The sequence below is a fragment of the Chionomys nivalis genome, chromosome 5, assembly GCF_950005125.1.
Source record: "Chionomys nivalis chromosome 5, mChiNiv1.1, whole genome shotgun sequence".
Classification (NCBI taxonomy): domain Eukaryota; kingdom Metazoa; phylum Chordata; class Mammalia; order Rodentia; family Cricetidae; genus Chionomys; species Chionomys nivalis.
Window position 1 is genome coordinate 104,502,120 of NC_080090.1, and position 26,405 is coordinate 104,528,524.

The 26,405-nt window shown below is 38.6% G+C and overlaps 1 protein-coding gene across 1 annotated transcript in view; it reads left to right on the plus strand.

Moving 5' to 3' along the window:
• The window catches only part of Cntnap5 (contactin associated protein family member 5), a 976,150-nt gene that overhangs the window by 775,338 nt on the left and 174,407 nt on the right, over positions 1–26,405 (plus strand). Inside the window, exon 14 of the mRNA XM_057769582.1 lies at positions 14,071–14,227. Within this exon, the coding sequence (XP_057625565.1) occupies positions 14,071–14,227 (157 nt within the window). The remainder of the gene's footprint in view (positions 1–14,070; positions 14,228–26,405) is intronic.

The window sequence follows — 26,405 nt, forward strand, 5'->3', positions numbered from 1 at the left end:
ATATTAAAAACAACTTGTAAATTTGCCACATTTTCTTTATCAGTTCTTTGGTTGATGGTCATTTAGGTTGTTTCCAAGTTCTGGCTATTAAAATAATGATTCTATGAAAATAGTTGAACAAATGTCTTTGTAGTATGATTATCTTTTGGGTATATGCCCAAGAGTGTTATTGCTGGAACCCAAGATAAGTTGATTCCCAATTTTCTGAGAAACTGCCATACTGATTTCAAAAGTTGTTGTACAAGTTTGCACTTCCACCAGCTATGGATGAGTGTTCCCCTTGCTCCACATCTCCTCCATCATAAGCTATCACTGGTGTTTTTGATCTTAGCCATTCTGACTGGTGTAAGATGAAATCTCAGAGATGTTTTGATTTGCATTTCCCTGTGGATAAGAATGTTGAACATTTTCTTAAGTGTCTTTTGGCCATTTGAGATTCTTCTGTTCAGAATTCCCAGAGTAGGACTCAGCGGTAAAAAACAAAAACAAAAACAAAAAAAAAAACAAAAAAAATTACATCTTGAAGTTTGCATGCAAATGGATGGAGCTAGAATTAGATAGTGCTTGTGTGTCACTACAGAAACAAGCCAGTATAAGATAGCATGAACTCAATAATGCCTATATTTCCCAATTGATAAGAAATACTTTCAATCTAAAGTTTCACAGATGAATTCTTAGCCAAAAATGGGGGAGGGTTAGAAGGACTTTCAAAGAAAAGAGACTAGAAATTGTAGGTGTCCGACTGTGGAAAGGCGGAGGTCAAGCACATCTAGAGGAGAGAATTTTGTAGGCAGCGAGCCAAACAAAGTAAAACAAGATATTTTTTCTCAAAATGTTAAAAGGATTAACTTGACAGTTTGATTGAAGAGTTAGCATACATCTAGGAAAATAAACACATCTGAAAACCCTCAGAGGTCAAGGGCTCGGAGCATGTATATTTCATGCTACAAATGATGTTTCTCTTTAAAAGTTAATTTGGCAATAAGATATTGTTGAATATTTTGTGGCCAGAAAGAGCCCTAATGGAAGCGTTAGATGAATAGTGCTTCATTTCAGGTGGAGTGGAGGTGCGTGCATGCAGAACTGTTGGGTTGTGTCTGAAGATTCAGAAAGTGTGGGTTCACTGGAACAAAGCTTGCTTGTAAGAACATGGCTGTCTTTCATGCCTTGTTAATTAGGGAATTCCCTGTGCTTGATTATGGCTCTCAACTTCTTAGCCTAGAAATCTAGGGAGGGAAGGAAACAGGAGAACAAACACGGTGGACAGGAGCACATATGCTGTGTGAGACATTGTTGGACATGTCCATCACATGGTTCATGAAGATGTAGGGCTGGATAAGGTTGTTTGTAAAGGATTTAGGTACAAGAAAGAGGTGAAATATCTATACAGAATGATAAAGAATACCTGTGAGAGCCAGACCCAATATTGTGGTGGAGAATGGAAGCAGTGTTGTGAATACAGCCTAGCTCTTGTGTGATTAGATGGAGTAATGATGGGTAGCCTGACAGAGGAACAGAATGGACATAAGGGAGTGCCCTCATTGTTCTTCTGAAATGAGTGTGGCTAATGTGTGTGTGAAGCCATGTGAGAAAGAATTTGAAACTGTGTTAACTGAATTCTGCTGAGGACAGGATTAGAGTAATAAGCAATTGTATGAATTTGCTCTTCTAACCTCTGCAAAATTTTAAACAATTTCCTGCTCAGTCACTTGTGTTCTTACAAGCTTTACAGAACATTTTAAGCCAAGAGGCCATAGGCTCCCTTTTGACAGGCACTAAGTTTGGAATTCTAGAGAAGGAACTCAGTTGATTCTTGTTATATTACAAGCATTTTCCAGCTATCTTGGGAAAATAATTCATATTTTTGATGTCTTGTTTTGGAAGATTTTGAAATTTTCATATGTATTTTGCATATACATGTATATAATTAAGATCAAAGGTAGGTCACTGTTCTGAGATTGTGACCCATGTTAGTTTCCTGTTTGCAGTATACATAGATTTGGTGGCTTGCTTATTTTAGTAGAAGACAAGAAGTTAGGAGATGCTATGTGGTCCCTGAGGAAGTCAGAGAGAGGGAGTAAAAACAATCAAAATTCACTATTTATTATTTAGACAACCTAAATGAAGACTCTAGCATGTTTTTATAGACTATCATCCCTTCATTTGAATTATTTTGTTCAACATCAGTGTGAAATTTTATAAACAGCTTTAGATGAGTTTGAGTTTAGGCAAACTGGACTTTTTAACAGCAAGGATGATTATTAGAATACTTATCTGTGCAGGTGTCTTTTGTTTCATTGTCAGATTTTCAATACACATGAGTAGACATACGAGCATAACTGAGGAGACAATGTGTACTTGAGGGAATCCCTAAGAAAGCTGACGCTTCATACCCAATAAACATCTGCAGCATTGCCAAAATAATGATTGTGATATTGGTTCAAGAACAATTGCTCTGAGAGACTATGATATCTTTTCATTCCCTTCTACAATAGGAGTGGTTTGACAAAATTTAAAGAAAGTATTGCTGAATTTTGGAGTCATACAATCTGAAGTCACGTCTTCCTTCTTATGTGAAGTTGAAGATTTGACTACTCCTTTGCTCACTTCCATTTCTTTAAAAATGAGAGGATAAATGTTCATAGCATTGTTGGAATGGCTAAATGAGATTTGTTATGTGTGCCTTGTTTTGAATGCTAATGGTATGGGAGTCCAATTTGGATTCCTTTGTTGGAAAATGGAAAGAAATGGTCAGGTATATTTATAATAGAATTGATATATTTGATATGTTTCCCAAGAATTGTACTCTCCTCTCAATAGTAGCGTTTTTCTTTCATTGACTTCCACATATTGTCCAAATTGTACTTCAGATGTATGCCATTCTGTTTTGAATTAAAGCTAATGGTCAATTTTTATTTTCTTCCTCTACCATATTTTGAAATCTTGATAATAGGATTACTACCATTTGCATGAACATGGTAGATAATTTAGGAACATTATGAGATTTTGTTATTGTGTAACCATCATAGAGTACACAAAACAGAAAGACAATTACCACATGTACACCTCATAAGTGGTTTTTAAACATAAATCAAAGAAAACCAGCGCACAAATGACAATCCCAGAGAACTTAGACAACAATGAGGACCCTAAGAGAGACAAACAAAGATTCTTATGAAGCCACTTGGTAACCTAAGTTTTTGGAACCACTGTTGTCTGGTGGTCCATTGTTTATCAAAATGGCATTATACAGTATGTGACTGGATCTCTGTGAAGATAAGAGAGACAGTGGAGCTAGAAAAATGAATCATTTGGTTAAGTATTTGCTGCCGCAAATAAGAGAACGTGAATTCCATCTCTAAGACCCATGTACAAAACAGTACTATGAATGGTGCATGTGTGTGACCCCAGTGGTGAGGGGAGTGGGGCAGGAAGACCCCTGTGGTTTACAGTCCAGAAAACTCAGGCTCAGTGAGAGGCTGTCTCAGAAAATAAGATAGAGAGGGGCTGAAGGGATGGCTCAGAGGTTAAAAGAACTGGCTGCTCTTTCAGAGGTCCATTGTTGAATTTCCAGCAACCATGTGTTGTCTCACAACCATCTGTAATGAGATCTGGTGCCTCCTTCTGGCCTGTGTGCATACAAACAGGCAAAACACTATACATAATAACTCTTTAAAAAATAAGAAGACAATTGAAGAATATACTAATGTTAGCTTCTGGCCTACACGAATGCACACACACATACATGTGTGCACACACACATGCAAGCACATACACACACACAGGCACACACATTCATTCACGTACAAGCTGGAAATATTTTAATCATATGTACTTTGTGTTATGGTTTTTGGTTAGAAACCGTACAACCAAAGTCTAAAATGTTAAAAGCTTGATCCTCAGCTGTTGGCTCTAATTCTTGAGAGGTCATTGTTATGAGGGCCTCTGGATTCATATATGGATGAATTCATTGGTGTGGTGAGTCTATTGTGATGTGGTAGTAAGTAGGGCATAGTAATTATCTGATGGGATGTGTGCTTTGAAGAGTGCATCCTGTCTCTGAATGTGTTCTTTGGGCACCAATTTCCAGATACTGTAAAGTAAGTCATGGTTCTCTAACACAGTCTTCTGTAGTGATGCGCTGATTCCTTCTGCTCCAGAAACAACAGACTGTGAACTCAGATACCCTGAGTCAAAATAAAACTTTTCTCCTCCAAAATATTTTACATAGAGATTTTGTGAGAATAACATAGAGTGAAAAGAATAGTACAGGAAATGCTTTTGGTGTCGTTTTATTTGACTTGTTTTGTTTTTTGTACTGTTCATCATCTGTGGGAAATTCTGGAAATTCTTAGTATTTGACTATTCTTTTTTGGAAATTTTTATTTTATTTTATGTTTATGAGTGTTTATGAGTATTTTGCCTATATGTATGAATGTATGTATGTATGAATGTATATATGTTTTTTTTATTCATATGTGCTATCTTGTGTGTGTCCAGTGCTCACAGAGGTCAAAAGAGGGCAGCTAATTGCATGGAACTGGAGTTGGCTATAAGCTACCATATGGATGCTGAGAATCAAACCCAGGGCTTTTGAAAGAAAAACAAGTGATTTTAACCATAGAGATGTTTCCCCATAAAGTTACATGATCTTTATGCAAGTTCATATTTTAATTTCACATACACATTAGGCACCATCCTATGTACGGGGTAATAGTTAAGTATAGGCATAGACAGTTTTATCATAATTCACGTGAAGAGTGAGAGAAATCCAACAAACATTCTATAATATTTTACAAATAAAATAATTCATAAATAAAATAAGAAAAAGCATTATTCATGATGCTGGAAGGTGGCTCAGTGCTAAAGAGCATGCACTACCCTTGCAGAGGAGCCATGTTAGCTTCCCAGCATCCAAGTCAGGTAGCCTCCTATATCTTCCACTGTTCTGTCTCAGCTGGCACCTGGAATCTCATACACAAACCAACACATAAACACATCATATCTACATGATTAAAAGTAAAACAAAAAGCCAAATAGTTTCATGGGATTACATGCATGTTTAAGATCATAAGAAAATGATTTGCAGTACTTTTTTGGTCTAGTAACCAAGAAAGACATGTGATTTAACTTCAGACCCCAAATATTCAGCAGTCAGCTACTGTAAAGACCTGAGTAGAAGTTAGGACAGAGTGTGACCAATGGGAAGGGAGGATGTAAGAGCTGCTAAGACTGCAGTCTGGTTGGAGCCTGCTGCTTGAGCTGTTGTGAAGTAAAATAATATAAAACCACAGTCTATGACAGGGAAATGTCCTTAGTGCAGAGGGCCTCAGTCTTCATAATCCTGTGACCCTTTAATACAGTTCTACACATTGTGGTGACCTGCCACCATAAAAATATTTTTATTACTACTTCCTAACTAATTTTATTACTTTTATAATTGTAATGTAAATATCTGGTATGTGAGTCTCAGGTTGAAAAACCTCTGCTGTAGAGCCTCATGGGTCTGTGAATTTTATTACTGTCTTTAGGGGAAATCCAGGAGGACTGTGTATAGAAAGGTGAATCATCTGTTATCCATCATCAGCCCTATCTACACACCCTACATCCAAATGAAAAGGGATGTATGTTTGAATGTATTTGTAGTAAATATATTTGGGCTTTAAAATGTGTCCTTTCCCTAAACTATTGTATGATGGCTGTTTACTTTACATTTACATTTGAATGGCATATTATAAATGATCTAGGCATGATTTGAACTTCAGAAGACAACAATGTGAGCTCTATAAAAACTCCTTGTCATTGTCTATAAGGGACTTTAGGTGCTCCATGGTTTGGTAGTCTCATGTTCCAAGAACCAGTTTCTCATCAAATGGTCTTTGAGGACTGGTGAGATAGCTCAGTGGAAAGAGGGGCTTGCCGCTAAGCCTGTTGACCTGAGTGAGATCTCTGCGACCAACATAGTAGAAGGACAGAACAGGCTCTTTTTTTTTTTTAAACATTTATTTATTTATTATGTATACAATATTCTGTCTGTGTGTATGTCTGAAGGCCAGAAGAGGGCGCCAGACCTCATTACAGATGGTTGTGAGCCACCATGTGGTTGCTGGGAATTGAACTCAGGACCTTTGGAAGAGCAAGCAATGCTCTTAACCACTGAGCCATCTCTCCAGCCCCAGAACAGGCTCTTATAAGTTGTCCTCTGACTTCTACATGTGGGTACATATATCCACAACCCCCAACACACACACGTATGCACAGATGCATGTGCTTATTTTATTATTACTGTAGATAACTAAAAGATTTAAAGTGTTTTCCACCTTGTGAGAACAGCATTCATTGGCTGGAGAAATGGTAGAGTGTGATATTTTACATTTCTGCTTATTATAGCAAATGAGACACCCTACAAAGGTGGCCATGATGATCTAAACTTGGTTATTCCTTTTATACGATCTTCCTAAAGTTGCTGTTTCTTACCTATGTCTGCATCTTTGTTACTTATGTACAAAATGTGGATTAAAGTATTTACCTTTAACGTGTTTTGAATTTTAAGTAAAGTAAGGTCCAACATGGCTGTAAACTGACTGGAACATTTTAAGAGCTCAGAATGGGCATAAAGACATTCCTGGGCTTTGGCTTCTTTATTTAAAGCAATCCACAGTCTCTCCAGTGGTACCCAGGTAGCAGCTGTTTTGCTTGTCCAGCTCTTTTGTCATTTGTTATATTTTCTTGTATCACTCTGCACAGGTTAACTTACGTTGTCATCACCATATTTCAGAGCTGACTCTGGCTTCACTCAGTGATGGTTTCCCCCTTCTCGCATCACACTTGGATACAGATTGGTAGTCCTACTCTATTTTGTATTTCTAAGATAGAACTTCAAAAGTTTTCATATTAGAAATTTTGTGGTAAATCTTGGCGGGATGCAGGATTGCTCAGTGGTTAAAGAGTTTTCCACATAAGTAAAATTCTGAGGTGGGACCCCTACAACCCTTGTGAAGCCACAACGTCTTGCACATGTGCATAAACCAACTGCTTGTAGAGCAAGAAGAGAGGCAGCAATGGGAGAATTTCTAGAGAAGGAACCTGTCTCAAATAAGATATAAGGCAAGGATGAATTCTGAATGTTGACTTCTGGCCTCCATACATGCATAATGGTATGGCAGGTGTATACATCCTCATTAACACACACACCACCACATGCTTGCCCACAAAGATTAAACAAAAAATAAATAACTTGTGTGGTAAATAAACGATTTTACTCCCATGCTAAATTTCTCCAAATTATTATCAGTTCCCATAAATTTATCAAAATGTCCCCAACGAGCAAATTTTATCTGTGAATTTCACACTTTTCAATACTTCTACTTCATTGAAAAGTTTATTAGTTTATGCAAATGTGGGTAGAGATCAGGATAGGACCACACTTTTGAAAAGCTTATTGATCAAGACCTGAATCCCTGTCCCTGATGTACTTGCCATGTGACTTTGAACACATCATTTAATATTTTGAGTTCTTCGTCACCATTCTTCAGAAAAAGGAAAATCCTCAAAAAATTAGTAATTTTTCTCATAAAATGTTAAGGCCAATAGAATAATTTAGGATTAGTCCTCGCCTGCCCCTTTTCAGTCCTGTGCTATGTTCCAGAGCCTTGGCTGCTCTGGCTTTAAGCAACCTCATCAAAGGAATGTCTATCATTTGTTTGGAACAGCAGTGTCATTAATCTCTTCTATTTCTTCTCCTCCCCTTTGGGTTCACTTCAGCTGAATAAGCAGGAAAGAGAACAATGAACAACATTATGGAAATGTTAATTCCTACTGTGGCTGAGTAGCTCTTAATCACACCATTAAGTGTATTCTCTGATTTAATCATCCTGGCCGACAAGCAGGAAGACCAGGATGGACATTGATGAATGTCTGTCATTACCTTCTGATATGGATGAGGTTGCTTTCTCTCTAACTAAATGTTAGTTGTTTTTTTATTTCCTCAGAAATGATAGGCTGTATATAAAGAAAGGATGCATAAAATGTGTTTGTGTATGTGTGTGTGTGTACATGTATAGGAATGTATAAATGCATGTGGGCACAGACTCTGATGTTGACTGTCTTCCTCAGTCACTCTCCTCCACAGCTAAGTTTTTTTTGTGACAAAGTCTGTCACTAGAGTTCACTGATTCAGTTAGTTTAGCTGACAGATAGGCACCATGGCCTGGCTCTGGCTATCTGGTGCTAGGATACAGACATACTGCCTGCCCTGGCTTTAGATGGGCTGGTCCTCACACATGTTCAACAAAGTACTTTGCTGACTGAGCCATATCTCCAGCCCTAATGTGTGTCTATCACTTCTTCTATACCTTTGTTTAGCAGACTTGCTGTGGGCAGAGACTGCTTGTTTGTTCCAAGCCACCCAGACCCAAAATAATCACACAGAAACTATATTAATTACAACAATGCTTGGCCTATTAGCTCAGGCTTCTTGTGAAATAATTCTTACATCTTAAATTAACCCATTCCCATTATTTTGTATTTTATCACAAGGCTCATGGTTTACCAATAAGGTTCCCAGACATCTGACTCTGCCCTTTTTCTTTCAGCATTCAGTTTAGTTTTCCTGCCTAGCTCCATTCTGCCCTGCCAGAAGCCAAAGCAGCTTTATTCATTAAACAATAAAAGCAACATATGTATAGAAGGACTTCCCACACCAAGTTGCATTGTGTTCTCATAGTAGAAGTAATTATTTGGCCTTAGAATTTCAGTGACCTCAACTTTTTCTCTTATTTTATATTCCCACACCCTCTAGATTCAATCAGTAACAGACAATGTGCATGTAGAGTCCTGCTTCTCTAAAGATACTGTAGTATATCAGATCTCTTTTATGTGGGGTCCTCACCTGCCCAAGTACTTCCCTCCCCAAGACAGTGTTGGTGGAAGTCCTCAACATGGAACATCCAGGCAAGAGTCACTGTTTCCATGAGACTCTTTAGGATTATTTGGCAAAAGTCAGTCTCTTGGTCTGAGTTGTATTTGAATACTTAGCTCACTGAGATCTATGTTACTCATAGCTGAAGACATTCTCTTCTTCCTCTAGAAATTAAGAGAAATTCAATGTAGGCAAACTCTTTTAAAATTTCTGTGACTGATGAATCACAGCATGACCTTGCACAACATAGACCTGAGAAACTGTTAACATAATGATTGTATATACTTTTTATATTATTCCAAGAATAATTCCTCATACTTAATTATTCATATATACTTTATATGTGTATATATACACATATATGTATATTTTTTGCATACATATATATACACACACGGGGGTTTGACTTGTGGATTTGTTGTTTGGATATGAAGTGTCCCACACAAATTCATGTGTTTGAGCACTTACTTCTGGGTTGAGGGGGCTTTGTGGCAAGTTTATGAGATGAAGTCTCATAGGAGAAAGTAAGTGACAGAAGTAGTGTTTGTAGCTACTTTTTTCCTTAATGTGGACTGAGTGTAGATGAAACGTGACCATCCAGCCTTCTGCTCCTTTCACTGTGTCTTTTTTGTCACAATAGACTTTGGAACACTGATCCAAAATAATCCTTTTCCCTTTAAGTTGACTTGGTTGGAGATTTTTTTTTTGAAGTTGTAGGAAGGAATGGGTGCTTAATGAAGTTATAAGTGATTAGCCATGAGAATAGTTTCTCCAACATTATCAGAGTAGCTGCTATGTGAATGCATAAATGAAAGGTGTAAAGATAGAGAGAGGAAGAGCTGGAGGTGGAGCTCACTTGGAGGACTGCTTATCTATCATGCATGAAGCCCTTGTTCTATCCCCAGCACTATATATACTGGGTATCACATTGAGACAAAAGGATCAGGAGTTCCAGGTCATCCTTGGTGACATAGTGAGTTTGAGACTACCCTGGAATATAAAAGACCCTGTCTTAAGAAAAAAAACCTTCAGAGATGAGATGAGACCATAATTTTTAAGAAAACTGGCCATATAAATTGAAGAAATATACAAACACCCTATTTGGAAGGGCTGATATGTGTAGATATAAAGGTTGCATAACAGAAAACAGGTCTAGGTTGAAGATAAGATTGACCTTACTCTTTGTTTTGACTTATTGAGCTTGCAAGAATGTAAAGTTGTACCCATGTACCATATCAAAACAACGAATGCTCAGGGAATATCATGGAGAAAGGAATGAAAAGCTATGAGAGCCAGAAGGTCAGGAAGATGCTATGAAACTGTTTCTCCAAGAAAGGACAGGGAAGCTACATCCATGATACATCAACGAGGGGGCTACTCAAACAAGACATGAATAATGATAATACCAAAATAGATGCCAATATGGAAAGGGGAATTCTGTTGGGGCCCCACTGCTAGACAAGACGCTGTAAGCAACTAATGACCGGTGAGAGAGGGAGAGTTAGTCTTTCCTAGAGATTAGTCCCCTAATTGGCTTTCCAGTACAAAGTGGTCAGCCCAGAAATCATATGCAAACAAGCAAAAATAAATTTACTCAGCAGATTGTATTTATATATTCATGCATATATGTTTAATAAAAAGATAATGAAACTAGTAATGTAAAAGGAAGGACTTGGAAGAGTGGGGAATTGAAGGGGATTGAGAAAGGAAAGGGAAGCAAGGACATGATGTAATTACATCTTAATTAAAATTAACAATAAGAAAAGGAGAAAACTAATTCTCTGAAGAATGTGAGACAAGACAAAATAAAATGAATTAAAGCAATAATAACTGTAGCAGCCACAGCTCAGCACAGCAGCCCTCTGAACTCCAGAGCTCTCTAGCTCCTTGCTCATACTGTTCATGAGCTACCCGCGTTCCTCCTGTAAGAAAGCACAGCTAAACTGTCCTGGCTTTTGTGCAGACATCACTGAGAGTCTGTGTATTTGCAGTCTTTTAAACACTAACAATTCAAAACTCAAGAGAATCTCCAGTTTGAATTCTGTTCATTAAACCCTAGTTGTGCACAGAGGCTGGTCCATGGCTTCATGTGGATTTATTGTATCAGAAAAACCATAATTGACCTAAGCCTTCACAAAATAGTCATACCTAATTATTCTATTCAATGGATTGTTTTCAGGATGGGGAGGTGCCAACATGACTCAAGTGTTTGTTTTTCAATTATGAGAACCTGTGTTTAATCCTCAGCACTTACTTTAATGAAAAAAAAAAAATAAAAAGCCAGATGTGGTGGTGTAAATCTGGGTATGCCCATGATTATATACAGCCCTAGTTTAGGGGAAATAGAAACAAGAGGATCCCTGGAGCCTCCTGGCCTACGTAACTTTTTATATTCTAGGTTGAAGGAATGATCCTATCTCAAAAACTAAGGTGTGGTGCATTTGAGGAAGACTATGGACACTCATCTGTAATCTGTACCTGCACACACATGAATATGCACACAAGCACACACATATTATGTCTTCTTTTCTCTTTAAGTCATTTCTCTGTAAGTTGCATATTCACACTCATTGGACTCATTGGGGGAAACTATAGGAGCAGCCTGGTGGGTCTTATTTATTAATAAAATTTTTGGATTTGATCTCATACAATGATTGGAATGCAGATCCAATATTGTTCTTTAACAGTTCATGAAGAAGTACCGATGGCTTAATATTCTTCTTTCCTCTTTCATCTTCCTTTTCTCCTTCCATTTTTTTCTTGATCCTCCTCTTTCCTTATCATTTTTTCCTGTCTTGTTCTTACTTCTTCCCTGTCTTTCTCTCTCTTTCTCACTCACACACATGCACACATGTGCACACCCACACACATGTGCACACACATACTTGGCTCTCGTGACTCTTTCTTTTGTGTGCATGTGTGCAGATGCATGCATGTGGAGGTCAGAGAACAACATTGAGTGTTTTTCCTAGGTTCCTGTCACCATGCTTTCTCCCTCACTGGACTGGAGCTCTGAGATGTATAGGCTAGTTGGCCATCAAGCCTGGACATCTGTCTGTCTCCACCTTCTCTCCCTTCTGTCACAAGGGAGCACCACAGTATCTGGACTTTCCTTTTCTTTTTCTTTTTTTCTTTTTCTTTTTTCTTTTTTTTGTAATGTGGGTTATATGGGTAGGGATCAGGTCTTTAGCTAACAAGACCAGCACTTGACTGCCTATGATTTCTCCCCACCTATAATTTGTATTTTAATAAATTTTTGCTGTTAACAATATAAAGTCAGAGGCACAATTTGTTTATTTGCTTTGATTTTGTTCTGTTATTTATCCCTGATGATACAGTGCTTAAAATAGTGTCCAAAATAGATTAAAAGCTTTAATAAATGCTTTTTGCATAACTTAATATTTTAAATATTAACAATATTTTATCCATTCACTAATGGAGCAGTTTTCTGTCAATAGAAATGTGTCAAAGGCCAAAATTTGCAGTTAAAGTATAGATGATTTCCTTGACTATATGATTGAGTTGTGAGTTAAGGCAAACCACAGTTGTTGGTGGTTCTCAGTTTCCTCATTTTCTCCTCTCTCCATTACTTTTCCAATGGTGAAGAAATAAAGATGGGTCATCTAATAAAAAAAATGAACCCTCATACACACATATTTAAATATGGATATATTTAAGATTTTTGTTTCTTTCCTTTTCCTTTCTTTGTATACAGTTAAAATAAATAACCTGTCAGCCGTTCAGGTCCTTGAGAGTGAATTGTAGGCAGGGATTTAGGAGGAAGGCAATTTATCTGATGTTTACTTGAAATGAGAGAGGTTTTTATTTTTTATTTTTTGTCATTTAGGGAGAGAAGAGTACCAATTCACAATCATCCACATGGTAATTCTAAGCAGGAAGACAGCACCAACAGGGTTGTAAAATATAAGACACGTGTAGTGGCTGGAGGTAGATATTTCCAGCTCTTCTCAGTGAAGCAGCCTATCAAAATGACTATACTTCTCATAAATAGTTCGCAATTTTTCTCATGGCTTATAACATTGGTCTTCTAATTGTCTTCTCTCTGTCTGTTTGTCGTGAAGACTTCCAGGAGAAGTCAGCTGTGGGGACAATTCAGAGAACAATTTAGTGGGTACTTTGTATATGTAGAGAGTGACTGTAGGCAAATAAAGATGTCCCTGCACAACAAAATCTTGCTGGTGTAAAAATCCCATGTATTAGCACACACAAACTGCAATTAGCTCCTGCTTTAGAAGGGTTGTTTGGTTTGCTTTGAAGCAGTATCTTTTATAGCCCAGGTGAACACCTGACTTGTTTTATAGCTAAAGACAACATTGAACTTTTGATCCTCTTGTCTAACACATCCCTAGTTCTGGGATTCCAGGCCTGCAACACTATATCTAGGTTATGTGTTTGGTGCTGGGAATCCAACCCAGGGCTTCATACATACTAGGCAAGCATAGTGCTCTGTGCCCATTGGACTATATATATTCACAACCTCAAGAGAGGAATATTACATCTCAAAAATTAGTAAAGGAGCTTGTAATTTTTATTGTTGTTTTAAATTTGAAGTATCTGATATTTACTAAGCAATAGGAGGACAGACAATGGAAGCCATGTTTGGATCCTTCAGCTGAAAAGAATTTGTGTGTTGTAATTTCCACTTTATTTTACTTAAAACCATGTCAAATCAGTCTATTATGCATTATTCAAACTGTAAATTTTGCATTGCTACATTTATAAATAAAGTATGGTGTTAAATGTTTTTCAGCTCGTCTGACTAACTCACTTGTAATATTGTTTAATTTTTCTCTGTTTTAGTTTATGTCCCCGACTCCTAATGCTATCATTCATCAGTGTTTAACTATGTTCTTTTAATAAAAAAGTTTATACATGCATAACTGTATGTGTGCATACGTATATATACTAAAACATATAGCGAAATAATAGAGATAAAGGAAGAAAGAGAAACTAAAGCCAGAAAGTAAGAAGAAGGGAGACAGGGGGCAGGAAAGACTGCATATGTTTGCACATGTTCACACACACACACACACACACACACACACACCCCGCCACCACCACCACCTCCATGAGATCCTCTGTCCTATTTCAACTCGCACTCCTGACTTAGGAAACTTCTTGTCTTTCAGATGGAGCCCCATTCACCTGGTGGATTGGGAGGTCTAATGAAAGACACCCTTACTGGGGAGGCTCTGTTCCTGGGGTCCAGCAGTGTGGATGTGGCCTAGAGGAGAGCTGTTTGGACATTCGACACTTTTGCAATTGTGATGCGGACACAGACGAATGGTAAGGAAAGCTTCAATTTTCCTGCAATGATGGGAAATGTCTGGTGCACAGAATTACTACTAAGAGAAAACAATGCAGATAACAAATGTAATGGGAATTAAGGCTGAAGGGAATAAAAAAGGGACCCCGGGAGACTGAGCTGAGAGATGGGTTAGCAATTAAGAGCAATGGCTGTTCTTCCAAAGGACCTGGATTTGTTTTCCAACACCCATATATTGACTGACAACTGTTTTTAATTCCAAATGATCTGAAGTTCTCTTCTGACCCCTGTGAACTTTGTATGCACATGGTACACATGCATAAGAACAAGAAACTTGGGGGAGGGGAGTGGGGGAAGTGGGGGGAGGGAAAAGGGAGGAGGGGAGGAGGCAGAAATTTTTAATAAAAAAAGAGGAAGAAATCACAATTAAAAGATACTAAGAAAAGTAAAAATAAAAAAGAACAAGAAACTCATATACAAAAAATAAAAATGCTAAAAGCCTGCCCTTGTATGTTCAGAACTAATACTAAGGTTTATGTCAACTCTTTGTATTCCGAAGTTTGCATTCAAAGCAAAGAATGCAATGTAATATGAGGTTTGCTACTTAGTCAGCTTTTCCTTTTTTCTACACCCTCCCGTGTGTGTGTGTTTGTGTGTGTTTGCGTGTGTATAGATGCTCTTGTGTGTATGAGTGTCTATGCATGTGTTCATGTATATGTATGGAAGCCAGAAAACAACTTTCATTGTCATCACACACCTTGATTTCCCAAAATTGGATCTCTCACTGGCCCAGAACTAGCCAACTAGGCATGGCTAGCTGGCAGGTAATGATGACACAGACTCCCCAGTGCTGGGATTATAAACTCTGACCACCACACCCAGCCTTTAAACGTGCGTTCTGGAGATTATTTGAAGTCCTTCAAGTTTAAGGAAAGCACTTTACCACCCAACCATGACTCCAGATCTTGAGTTAGATTTGAAACACACATGATGGGAAAAGCTTGGAAAGAAAGATGTGTAATTATATGGATGTTTTTTATCTTTCACTGGATGTTTTAGTGCACTTACCACCGTTGTTAAAGAGAACTTTAACATAAAATTAAAATTTTTATTTTACTTACTGATTTTGACTTGGTGATTATATAATTCTCACAATAATCTTGATATTCCATAAGAGTATTGCTTGAGAAATATTAGTTACCCAAGAGTTAAATGATTGTTTCTGATGATATACACCTCTGTCAAGTGGAAAGACCAAAAATGCAACCCATGTTCATTGGATACTCAGTCTCTAGTGCTCTCCTACAGTATCTCCATTATGCAGTGATGTCTAAGCTCTCATGTCTGTTAGGTCTACATCTTCTTCAATCTCCAGACAAGCTCTTCCGTTTTCACTTTATCAGTTATGAAAATGTACATACAGCATATCCACTTTTCTTTTTCACGAACTTCTGTCTGTCATTTCAAGTTTTGCTGTGTTTTACTCTCTCCTCATCAAATATCTCCCAACTCTATCTGAGAAGCCCAGAGATGCTTCTCTCAGACCAGTTGCAATTCCTGTTGCATACAATAGTTTATTTCATTGTTGAAACTGTGACTGGTAAAGTCCAGTTCAATGAAACTTAATCTCTAATCAAAGCATTGAAATAAGCTAATTTTTGGAGAGATAACTCACTCAGTAAAGTGTCTGCCACACAAGGATGGAGTTCTGAATTGAACTCCCATCACCCATGTAACTAAATAATTTAAACATGTTGCCATGTTGGTATGGTCTTGAGTTCATGGCACTGGTAATGTGGAAGCAGGTATGTCCTTGGGCACAGTGGGGATGTTCCAGGTGAGAGACCATCCAAAAAGATACTCAAGCAAACAACTAACCCCCCCCCAAAAAAATGGAAAGTACCTGGGGAATGGCAGCCAAATTTGTCTTCTGGGCTCCATATTTACATGTGCAAATGCTCATGTGCTCCTGAAAACACACACACACCCAAATAATCTTAGATAAAGAATAAGCAACGTCTCCATCTGCTTCTGATATATGAAGACCACGAGTTCAGAATAGCACAGAGATGCTTAGGTACAGAGATGAGTTCTTTTAGATGCCTCCATTACCCCAAACACTTTATGTGGAAAAATAAAGATGACTGAATGCCAGATGTCAGCTTCTTTCTTCTTTGGTCCCCCTCTTTACTTTGCAGTAAAATTTATTGCAGCATTATAAAGGCCTACACATAAATCCCCTTTGTGTCTTGAATGAAGAACAAATTTCTATGTACCACTAGCCTTCGTTCTATCTGGTCCTGATGCAATAGACATTTGATGAAAGTTTCATGGAAACAAATTCAGAACATCTTTGGGGAGGGATATATTAATTGCTTTTCTTTATACAAAAGGAAGAAACCCCAGGAAGGAATGATCTATTTTGGCTCATAGTCTAAGGGTGTAGTCCATAATGACTGTGAAATCATGGTGGCCAGAGCTTGAGGCAGCTGATCACATTGTGTCCACTATCAGCAAGCAGAGAGATTAATACTGTAGCTCAGCTCACTTTCGTCCAGAAAGTGGTGCTGCCCACATTTAGAATAAACCTTTCTACTTCAAGTAACCAGAGGTTTGTTTCTAGATCCTATTAAATTAGGAGTCAAGAGAACAATCAAACTAAGCATCATCTTCAAGCTTAGGAGAGTTGTGCGAAGATTTGTTAGGTGGTTGTGTTACAAAAAAAAAAAAAAAAAAAAAACACAAAAAAAAACCAAACAAAAAGTCAAGTAAAATCTGATAATCCAAGGTACTCAGCTTCACTCGTAAATCTGAGTCATATTCTCCCTGTGTCAGCTTCTCCAATCATATGATTTCCAGGAAAGGCATTTTAATCTGAGCTTATAAATTTGTAAGTGCTTTCTATTAGGATTATTGATTTACCCAATAGAGTCCATGTTAAGCAAGTACGTGTAAAGTGTAAAGGAGAAGAGATCTAGACATTTGCATCTTTCTGCTAATGAAAAAGAGGCTAAAATTGGAGTCAACTCTTCCAAATTTCACTGGTGACTCAAGAAGAAGTGCATCCTGTAGTGGGTGTTTTCTAGGATATACCATTATGAAAAGATTCATTGAGTTAACTTTCCTAGGACCATATTCCCAAATATCTCTTCACCTGAGTTAGGGAACCAGTGACAGATCCAAGAGCCAATTTCATCCAAGTTTCAGTAAGTGAACCTTATACAGCACTCATAGAAACATGAGTGAATCTAAACAGTTGTGTTGCTTCAAAGTCATACCCAATCATGAATAATAACCTCATAGAAACCGCATCCTGGAGTATCCCCTTCATGAGGCCTTCCACATCCCATGTACTCTAGTATCTTCCAAGATAATATTCATATGGTGTAAGACAAGAAGGAGTAATGTCTGGAATCCAAGAGAGAGAACTTAATGTCACCTCCTCTCTTTCTATTAGAGAGTGACTGTAACTCCTTAACCATGATCATAGACCTGTCTACTTCTGTATCATTCTATTCAGTTAGTTGCCATGGGTATGGAGCTAAGACAATCTTCACTCCAAGGACCTTCATACTATTCCCAAAATACCACACTATATCACAGTGTAAATTTTGCTACATGTGATATTGTTGATTTTAAGTGTATTGGTTGAATAGCACTCTGTGCCAGCTAGTCAAGAAAGAAGGCAGAGAAAAACCGAGTCTCTGCCTCTGAAGCATCCACAGGATAGGGGAGAAGTGCTCCTTAGTGGTGAGTAGATCAATATGATACATTTGGTAGCAGTATTAAGATTTTCAGTCTAGAACCTGAGTCTAGAATTTGGGGGAGCTGATTTTCAAAGAGAAGAAGGAGCTAAGGTGGAGCAACTATACAAGTGTGACATGAAAAAGAAAGAACCTTGTCACTCAGACTGAGAAATGTGTAAGCATATAAAGTCACTACATAAGCGTGCTGGGGTTGTTGGTATTTGAAATGAAGGAATAGAAAGAGGTAGTATTGGATGATGGAATGTGTATGGTATATGTGTGTGTATATGCGTGTGTGTGTGTGTGAAATTTAGAAGTCAACTTCAGCTTTCCTTCATGTGCTGTCTATCTTTATTTTGAGATGTGTCAAGTAGACTAAGTTAGTAAGACAAAAAATGCAAAGGATCTGCCTATCTCCATCTCCCCAACTCCAGGATTGTGAACTTATGGCATTATACCTACTTACTATACCTTGATTGCCTGCTTCAGTTTTTCTATATTAGTATGACAAGCAATTTCCTTATCAGCTATCTACTAAGCCCAGATCACAGAACTTCTTATGGAAATACCAGTGAGCACAAAGTATTGTGTCTGTGCTAGCCATAAATCTGGCAGAAATTGAAAATGCATCTGTCACTTCTCTACCCACCTCCAGGGTCTGCTGAGGACAGGAAAGCACAAAATTGAAGGAATCCAAATAGATCAGCTTCCACCTCCCCTGGATTCATGGTTAACAGATCTCAGCTGGATTTCTACATATTTCAATACTTTTGTTTAAGACCCTTATAATTTCTCTTGTATCTCCACTGTTTTGAGTGCATGTTAGAATCTTCAAGATCTTTTCCCTCTAAATTTCCAACAATTTTGGCTATTGGGTAAAATTAATAGGACAAAAAAAATGAGTTGTGGAGCACATTAATCCTTTCTACATTCTAGACAAAGCTGTCAGTTAAAAGTGTTGTAGTGCTTCATGAACCATGTACAATATTCATATCCCAGAAAACCTATCCCGGAGATTCTGACGGTGATGGCATAGTGAATATCACGTGACTAAGCAGCACATTTGCTATTCCAGCTGAGCGAAAGGATCCTCTTAACTCCACCACAGGGACTGCTAATATGGGGATTATGAAGCAGGTCAGCAGTGAGGATTCCAGCGAGGTTTCATAGACTTTCTGAAGTCACACTGGAGAAGCATCCATCTTCCTTCTTGCTAAGTGAGGCTTCTTGGGGAGCCTTAGGCAAACTCTTTCAGTACTTGTGACTGATTCCTCTTTGCTCTATTATAATAGACCTGGGTGACTGAGCACTTAGTGTCCTATGTTCCAATGAGATCAGGTAAACTAGGAAAATGAGGGGGTATCATATGGTTGCTGAAAGGGGAAGAGAGCTGAAAATTAAATAGAGATACGTGGGGAGAAACAAAAATACATGTGACTCAATTAGCATTTCTGGAAGAACCATTTTGCTTAAAATTAAAGAAAACCTCAACTGAATATTACAGTCAAAGACATGCTCAGCCCACATATCCGTTGGTGTTTGGTTCCTGGTCCGCTCCTACTAAAATACACAGATGTTCCGATCTTTCATATAAAATGGCATAGCAATTACATGGAATCTATAGAGCCCTTCTTTCAATCATCATCAGATTATTGTATTGATTCATATAAAGTTGATAGCCTTTAAATAGTTTTACTTTGTTTTTTGTTTTTGTTTTTTTTTTTAAAGAACATTGGCAAGCTTTAAAAATTGCCCTTGCACCTTGGAGGAGGGATGAAGGGGAAAAGGGGAAAGGCAGGGAGGGGAGCAGACAAAAATGTAGAGTTCAATAAAAATCAATAAAAAAAAAATGCCCTTGCCCAGTACAAACACAATTTTATTTTAAGTATTTTCTCTCTATTCTAGTTTGAGTCTGCGAATAAAGACCCTGGTGATAACCCTTAGCTTGAAATGCAAGGATTCATATCTAGATACCAGGACCAATAAAAGTGATGTTCCCTTCACAGAGACCTCTCAGACATTCCCTTCACTGTTGAAATTGCAGAGGATTTGGGGGTTTTGAGTTCTAGTCCTTGCATTTGCCCTTGGTGCTTCCTCTTGTGAAACAGTGTTTCTGTTGGATTGCCAACAGGGAAACTGTCATTCTAATTTTTAAAGAACAATACACTTTTAGGGGATTTTTTCCTTTCCTTTTCTTTTCTTTTTTCATTATATAGAACCCCAGTTACTTAAAGTACTGTATAGAGACTAATTATGGTATAATTCTTCAGTCATGAATGGATGGTGATTGAAGAGCGTCTCTTAGACAAATGTTTCCTTCTCTTTTTTGGTAGGTGGGTTAAATCCAATTCAGACTTAGCCAGTATTGACCATATTTTTCATCTCCAATATTATAAGAACTAAAAACCAAAAAAATAAAAAAAATAAAAAAAGAACTAACTACCAAGCATTCTGTATGCATTTTTGTTGTGAATTAATTTTCTAATCTCTTTCAATAGTGTTTCTTGGGACTGGAGATAACTTGCATGATAGTGTACACCACAGAAGCATCAAACCTCAGTTTGATTCTCAGTATCCAATTAAAAAGCCAGATGCAAAACATAAAAAACAAAAAATTCCAGGCATGCTCTAAGCAAGCACTTATTGCTCCGGATCTGGACAGGTGGACAGAAGCAGATCTGAAGGCTCTGCCAGGCTGTCTCATCAGAACACTTTATTTGCTAATGTTTATCTGTTTCTTAATCTACTTTTTGCTCTGTTTTGGAACCATTCTCCCAGAGGGCAAAAATGGTAAGTGAGGGCTGGAGAGATGGCTCAGAGGTTAAGAGCATTGCTTGCTCTTCCAAAGGTCCTGAGTTCAATTCCCAGCAACCACATGGTGGCTCACAACCATCTGTAAAGAGGTCTGGTGCCCTCTTCTGGCCTTCAGGCATACACACAGACAGAATATTGTATACATAATAAATAAATAAATATTTTTTAAAAATGGTAAGTGATTAAGTGTTTGAGGGAGCTGTCAGTCACTGGGTTCTCAAGCATATCTGGAATTGGCAGCGAGTCAGCCCTTTCTGTTGGAGAGAAGTGTGTCTGTCCTCTGTGAGACTGCCTTGCTTTCAGTGTTCAAAGAATGAGCGAGTGAAGAGAAGGCCTTGGAATGGCTCCTGTCACCTCCTCTTGGCTAACTCTGCTCTCTGCCTGTACATGGTTGTGCTGCTTTGTATTTTATTTGTTGTCTCTTTTCTGGTTCTTGAGAAACAACCAAGTCTGTCTACCTCCAAGCTCCCTCCCCCAACCCTTTCTGCTGCCTGAATCATTGATTGCCCTTTAAGCATATACAGTCTGAGGTCACTTTACAACAGCTTTTTTAAGCCCAAGATTGGTTTTAACATGTTTTAAAAATAAAATTGACTTGTAGTGTAGCCAGTGGAGAGAGTAGATGGTATTGGGTACTCCAGAGATGACAGATGCAAAACAGAGGTAGGGAGTCCTTATAACAAATGACTGAAATTTAAAGCTAAATGTCACAAGATTTTTTTTTTTTAAATTCTGGATGGAGTGGAATTACTTGGTGCTTTGTAAAGAAGCATTAAGAAGCTTTCTGGAAACAGACTCAATGATACAGCCATCTTATCATCTACCGAGAGAACATACTCAGTATGACTAGCTATGACTGACTTCAGCTCTGTGGCACATCCTTCTAAAGTTTGTAAGAAACAAAGATGAGGCCACAGAGATAGCTCAGGGGGCAAAGTACCTGGTGAATAGGCATGTGAACCTAAGTCTCGTCACCAGTGATCATGTAAATGAGCCAGGCATGAGGAGTCATGCGCATCAAGGTTGAGTCCGTGGACACAGGACACATCCTGGTGCTAGGTGGAAACTTTCAAGGAAATGACATCCAAATGTATACATGTAGCCTCTGCTCACGTATGTACATACATTCAAGCACATCCATCCATACAGGTAAACCCATATATTCATAAACATTACACACACACACAGAGAGAAATGAAGATGTAGACTGAGGTTTCTGTCTGCATTTGTCAACTTTCAAGGCCTACAGAGACACCAAGGCCTAGTAATATGTGGAGCATGGTCAAGTCAGCAAGTTCCAGGCCATGGAGAAGGCCTGCCTTCATAAATAATGTAGGGAGCCAGTGACTCCCAGCATTTACTATAAGTGTAGCCCACACTCAGACCTGAATCTACAAAATGAGCCCTTTGTATCCTTTATCTGCTCTTCAAGCCTCATTACACTTCTAAGTCCTTCTCTGCCACCTTTCAAATGATGCATAAGGTTAATGGTTTCACTGAATTTGTAACTTTAATATTTATTTAAGAAGAAATACACCTTTTTATGATATTCAAAGATTCCAGAAAATATGAATAAAAAGTTTTTTACCTCACCAGTGCTTTGAATTTCATCTATCTAGCCCGTGTGTAAAATAATTTTTATTTGTAATTGTTTGATAGCTTCCTACATTTCCATAATGAACTTTGGTAATTTTTCCATTCCTGTCTCTCAGCCCAATGCTCCCTATTGGAGCCCATCTGAGTAAACCCCCTTTTACTTTCATATCTTTATTTTGTGTTTGGCCACTGAATTTAATTATAGTTACTTGCCCATGACAGAGTGAGAGATTACCTACTAGAGTAGGAGCAATGCAGAAATGTTAGTGTTGAGAGTGGGATTGGATTGTAGTTTGCTCATTCTTTTTTTTCCTGATCTTTTTTCTTTTTTTAAATTTAATTTATTTATTTATTAAAAATTTCCACCTCCTCCCCTCATCCATTTCCCTCCCACTTCCCCAACTCCCCCTCCCTCTCCAGTCCTAAGAAAAGTCAGGATGCCCTGCCCTGTGGGAAGTTCAAGGCCCTCCCCACTACATCCAAGTCTAGGAAGGTGTGCATCCAAACAGACCAGGTTCCCACAAAGCCAGTATATGCAGTAGAATCAAAACCCAGTGTCATTATCATTGGCTTCTCAGTCTGCCCTCATTGTCAGCCATATTCACAGAGTCCGGTTTGATCACATGCTCCATCAGTCCCAGTCCAGCTGTCCTTGGTGAGCTCCCGTTAGATCAGTCACATCGTCTCAGTGGGTGGTTGAATCCCTCACAGTCCTCACTTTCTCAGTTCAAGGCCCTCCCCACTACATCCAAGTCTAGGAAGGTGTGCATCCAAACAGACCAGGCTCCCACAAAGCCAGTATATGCAGTAGAATCAAAACCCAGTGTCATTATCATTGGCTTCTCAGTCTGCCCTCATTGTCAGCCATATTCACAGAGTCCGGTTTGATCACATGCTCCATCAGTCCCAGTCCAGCTGTCCTTGGTGAGCTCCCGTTAGATCAGTCACATCGTCTCAGTGGGTGGTTGCATCCCTCACAGTCCTCACTTTCTTGCTCATGTTCTCCCTTCTTCTGCTCTTCATCTGGACCTTGGGAGCTCAGTCCAGTGTTCCAATGTGGGTCTCTGTCTCTATCTCCATCCCTCGCCAGATGAATGTTCTATGGTGATAGGCAAGATATTCATCAGTGTGGCTATGGGCATAAGGCCTGTTCAGGCACCCTCTCCTCTGCTGCCCAAGGACCTAGCTGGGGACATCTCCTTGGACACTTGGGAACCCCTCTAGAGCCACGTCTCTTGCCAACCCTAAAATGGCTCCCTTAGTTAAGATATATACTTCCCTGCTCCCAAATCCACCTTTCCTCCATGTCAACCATCCCATTCTCCCAAGGTCTCCCCAATCCTCTCCTTCTCCCTTCTCTCTCCCCATCTCCTCTTACACCCACCCTACCCCCACCCCCGTGCTCCCAACTTTTGCCCGGCGATCTTGTCTCCTTCCAGTATCCAGGAGTATAAATATATGTTTTTCTTTGGGCTGGAGAGATGGCTCAGCCCTTAAAGGGTAGGCTCACAACCAAAAATATAGTTTGCTCATTCTTAAATGGAGCAGAGATATCATTCTGTCCAAGGAATAAAGAACATCACAGAAATAGTAGTAGGAAAAATATAAGAGTCAAAGAAAGAAAAATGCATGGAAAAGGTGCTATTTGGACATGCCTAGCCATTTCACTAATGATGCAGTCAGTATGTAAGAACTGAATAATACCAGCCTTGAAAATCATTATGGATGAAGGAAGAACACATAAAATCCATCCCTTCCTGAAAAGATTATTGGAAGTCACATGTAGTCATGGGAATGAGTGTCATTTGTATCAGTGGTGTAATCACTAATATGTTGCTACATGGAAAATACTCCTGTGGAAAATGATTGGATGTGTAGGTTGTTTCTAAATATAAGCATTTTATAGAAACTCAGTATTTATTGCTAAACATTTATCAAGCTAAGTGTATTATATTCCAACTTTCTACTTCCAGAAAAAAATTTCTTACAAATCTTTTCCTTGACTTCACTAAAGCAACATAGTAATTAAGACACCTTGATGATTTTAATTGATACAAAGTCCTCCATAGTTCTGCTTTTATCATTACTTATTGCCAACCTTCCATGATGAACATTTGACTTGTGACTGTTTTTATGCTATTAACAAATAGAGCAGCATCAAAATACCTTGATTTCTGATTTCTATTTTTTATTGTCTTATACATTATTATATTGACTAGAACCCCAGTTTAGAATCTTTAGAGGATATATTATGACAGATTGAGCAAAATGACTAAGGAGATATTTATCATTTTGCTGATTTCAACAGATCCAATTCCAAGTGGGCTCTTCTGGTCATTCAGAGCATGTAGAGAACTTCCCACTCACTGATAGAATAGCACAGCATATGTGATGGTCAACACTGATAACCAGCTTGACAGGATCTAGAATCACCCAGAAGACAAACATGATTAAGTCAACTGAGAGCCAAAGACCAATGCATGTCCTGGGGGTCCACACAGAGTGAAGGGGAAGGGTGAGCTGAGCAACAACATTCACCTCTTTGCATCCTGACTGAACTGTGGCCAGCTGCTTCAAGCTCCTGACACCTTGTGGAACATTTGCCTTTACCTGGGAGCCAGAATAAACCTTTCCTTTCATGTGTTGCCTTCTTCAGGGACTTTATTACACCAACCAGTGAAGTAACTCATGTGCTGCAGGGAGGTGAGGAGGGAGTACTCACCAGTCTCACACTGCCCCATCCAGAGAGAGATCCCTTAGCCTCTTCCAGAGAACTTTCTGGAGCCCTTGATTAGGTGAGGCTCAGGACGGAGTTGATGGAGCAGTCTGCTTCTCATATCCGTCCCAATGTCATCTCTTTTGTTGTGTTTTCACAGCCCCTGAAAAAGCACACAGCTTACTGGAGATAATCCCAATGACTGTGTGTTCAAAGCACATAATTTTCATTATGCACAGAGGAAAGAACTAATGCTCCTCCTTCACACATGCACAGCACTCATATTGGGAGCCTCTCGTGGGTTCAGCACACACAGCTTTTCCTAAAGTCTTTTTTGTCTGCTAGCACTGTCACAGACTGGATGTTAACTGTAATAAATCCTTAACTAAATTTTTATTATGGAACAGGATAATCAAATCACACATTTGTCATCACTTAATTAGAGACTCTAGATCATTCAGCCTCTTGGAAATTCAGGTCCTTATTTTATTTTTAAAAATGGGAAAAGGTGGGGTAGCTATCTCTGGAGATTGCTAACTGAGTTAACAAATAATCTTCATAGCTATCATATATGGCATGTCATCAACTATGAAAAAGTGTGCAGTTATTTTTATTATTATTTTTGTAGTAGTACAAAGTCTTAAATTAATTATAAGAGGTACCATTGGTTTATATATTAAATTTATGTTTATGAAAATTATGAATTAATATATATGTGAGTTCAAAGGACTAACACCAAGAAAGAAATACCATACTAGAGTAATAAAATTTCCTTCAACTATCTAATTCTGGGTGGAGCAAGGAGATAACTCAGAAGTCTAAAATACTCCAAAATGGTATTTCTGGTAAATTTACCATACAGTAGCTAGACCTGCATATTTGAATGCAGCAAAACGGCTGTAAGTGTGGAACTGAGGAGGCTGTGGTCTCCCACAGCATCTGCCAAGGTGACCCAGGTGTAATCTCAGGGAGTCAGTGGTGAAAATGATTGCAAATTAGTAAACTGAAACCCAATCAATGGAATTGTGTTGTGTGTGGAGAAAGCCTGTGTGAACAAAGTGAGGATGGTCAGCCAGAGACCAACCTAGGATGACAGTTCAAGGACTCAGGGCTGTTGTTTTGCATCCAGCAATGTCTGGGAAAGATAGTGACCACATGGTGCTGCACCAGCTTCCAGCCAGGGGGACATCAGTGGGTATGTCCACACACTAATGTGTTAATATTTAAGAATCCACTCTTGGTTTCACAAACTGGTCATTCCATTTCACATCCTGGACCCTGAGAGAAAGAATTTCAGAATGGCAATTCGCTTAACAAAGCTTAGAC